The sequence below is a fragment of the Metarhizium robertsii genome (assembly GCF_000187425.2).
Source record: "Metarhizium robertsii ARSEF 23 chromosome Unknown MAA_Scf_8, whole genome shotgun sequence".
Classification (NCBI taxonomy): domain Eukaryota; kingdom Fungi; phylum Ascomycota; class Sordariomycetes; order Hypocreales; family Clavicipitaceae; genus Metarhizium; species Metarhizium robertsii.
Genome location: NW_011942226.1, coordinates 268,831 through 271,617, shown reverse-complemented (window position 1 = coordinate 271,617; position 2,787 = coordinate 268,831). Strand labels below are relative to the sequence as shown.

Here is a 2,787-nt window from a genome sequence, read left to right as displayed (position 1 = left end):
AAAAAAGAACCAGATTTGTGAACAGATGCGCTCCCCATTTCACATAAAGAATCAAGAGCAGCAGTTTGTATATTATTTTCTATCAAAGAAATGGCGATGCATTATGCACGAATAAAACTTACATTATTTTCGACAGTAAGGTAAATATTATACTTGCTAAACTTAACGTCGATGTTAGCATTAGGAACAAACGGACTCTGTTCCGTTTAACAGCTTTGATGCCTGCTAAGGTTGTCTAAGCCCTGCTATAACCCTGTCCATTAGTTTCTTGGATTCTCTAGGGTTCCCTTGTTCTCTTGATATATGAGCCAAGTCCCAGGCCATCTCAAGTGCTTCTTCGCTATCGCGCCCAAAGACGCCTTCAAATATGATCAAGGCCAGTTCACAGAATTCTCGTGCGCTGTCCAGTTGTTGATGTGCATGGAATTGTCGATATATTTGACGAATTTTGGTGCTGCCATGATTACTGCATGTGAGACTCCAAATTCTTTCGTTAAACAGGATAAACCTCGATGGAGCAGAATCGTTGCCTCTTTCAGCTTGCCTTGAGTCTGATAGATATTGCTGAGGTTGATGGCTGCCGTATATGCCCACAAATGATCGGCACCCCATAATTCGGTAAATCCGTGTAGTGCCTTTTGAAATGCTCTTTCGGCCTTTAGGAGCTCGTGTTGATCTGCGTATACCACTCCAAGCTCATTGGAGAAATACAGCTGGTAAGGGTTTCGATGTTTCATGCCCCTTAGAACCCGATTATACATTCTCTCGGCAGTTTGAAATTGGCGCACATGCTGCAGAAGTCTTCCCCTCTCGAAGGTGACAAAAAACGTAGAGGAATGATGGCGGCCAAAATTCTGTCCTAGATCTTCGGCAGCTTTCCGGTAGAGCCGCTTCACCTCTTCTAATCTTCCACAACGATGCAGCTGATCCGCATAGTGAATGATAATATCCACAGCTTCTTCGTGGCTTTTTCGTTCAATTATTGCATTGCGGAAGTCATTCACAACATAGTAGTAAGATCTAGTGACTCCATGGCGTATGTTTTGCTGATCTATACGAAGAAGGGCTAGTTTCCGTGCTAGCGTAAGAGGACAAATGCCGTGATTCCTTGGTGTTGGCCGTAAAATCATTTTGACAAAGTAGGTTCCTCCATGCCTTACGGACTGCAATCAGTACGGCTGTACATAATAACCCAATATATACATATTAATGTGACAGGCACGCGTTGCTTCCGATGCTTCGCTGCTAGGCACATGGCGCCACTAGCACAGGCTGACACGCACGACCATAGGAATTGCACGCATGCCCCGGTCCGCATGGCTTAGCACGGTAATCACCGACCACACTAGCCCCGTTTTGTGGGTAATTGTTAGAAATACAGTGGCACTACTATGGAGATAAAATGTTGTGATGTATTCTTGTGTGTCCTCTTGTCTACAGTAACTTGAAGAATTGAGGTCTTTTATCTTTACTCCCCAACCACCTGAATTCTTTCAGGCGGTTGGCCAGCCTTCGTATTTTGTACCCACTGAGAATCTAACAGTACTCTACATAACTAGACTGGTCCAAGAGAGAATGGGGGTCAAGCTGCGATGTGGCGCGGGCTTATGTTAACATAACAGCAGGAGACTCCTCCAATAGGGCAACTATCGATCTGTGTTAAGTAGACGTTTCCCACGTTGTAACACTCTCTCATCATAGGCGTTCCGTCAATGCAATTTAGTTCCGGCTCCCTGTCGTTGATGTCCAATCGTGCAACGGTCCCTCATGCGTGAGGTGTCTATTACAGCGCTGACTTCAATTCAAGTATGAAATTAGAAAAGCGATGAGGCAAGCCGAGCCTAGTCAATTCGACCAGTGGATGCAGAGCCAGGATCGGCACATGATGGAAGAAGACGATGAACTTGCAGCTTATATGAGGCAGGGACCGATCCGGCGAGAGAACTTGAATCCTATGCTGTGGTAGAAGGACCATCAAGAAGAATACCCAAGCTTGAGCAAGTTTGCCCTCGACATATTGGCAATTCCTGCCATGTCTGCCGATCCTGAGCGGACTTTCAGTGTGACCAAATTAACAGTAAGCTCGCAAAGGCATAGTTTAAGCCCCGAGATGTTAGAGGGGGTGTGAAGGAACTTTGAACTACTAAGAATGAAAGGAACTGCGACCTTTCATTTGTCCAAATTCGGGTAAAAGCCGTCTGCTCTCAGAAGCTGGTCTCGGTAGCCCCTCTGATTATTGGTTGTGTGCGTGGGTTACATTAAACTATTGGAGAACAACGGTAGACTTGGTAGTCCTGTAACATCATAACAATCGCTTAGTGCTGACTAACATATTCATTCATTTATTTTATTAACGCCCGGTGGAGAACTCCAAAAGGGCAACTATAAACCTATGGCATGTGTACATTCTGAAACTTGGCCCTTGTCTCATTAGGCCCAGAAGCCTTTCATCCAGTTTCTGCTCTTACAGTCTGTGTTTTGTCTTCCTTCGCTACGGTTTCTCGTGCTCTATCATTCTTCACAGCGGGCTAGCTTGGAGCTTATTCCCCAAGTGTTCAGGATCCTATCTACGGCAGCTGAAGCGGCGTCTGCTGTCTTTAACACAAGGTGTTAATAGGATTTGGGCGGTGAATTAGTAATTAGTAGGTGGTTGGGTGTTATAGTTCGTGTGTTACTTGTTTTCCAGTCGTCCCGTGGCAATGCAAAGCGGATTGTTGTTTGCACCGCCTTCAAATTTGGTTGCCAATCTGGTCCATCTGATAGTGACTTTCCTCCTAAAAAGAATGA

The 2,787-nt window shown here is 45.2% G+C and overlaps 1 protein-coding gene across 1 annotated transcript; it reads right to left on the bottom strand.

Moving 5' to 3' along the window:
• Nucleotides 1-371: 371 nt before the first annotated feature.
• MAA_11452 (F-box domain, cyclin-like protein) lies at nt 372-1,130 on the bottom strand (the record flags this gene model as incomplete). Its single annotated transcript, XM_011413446.1, has 1 exon — nt 372-1,130. One exon carries the CDS (start codon nt 1,128-1,130, stop codon nt 372-374), a length of 759 nt encoding a protein of 252 aa, XP_011411748.1.
• Nucleotides 1,131-2,787: the final 1,657 nt, after the last annotated feature.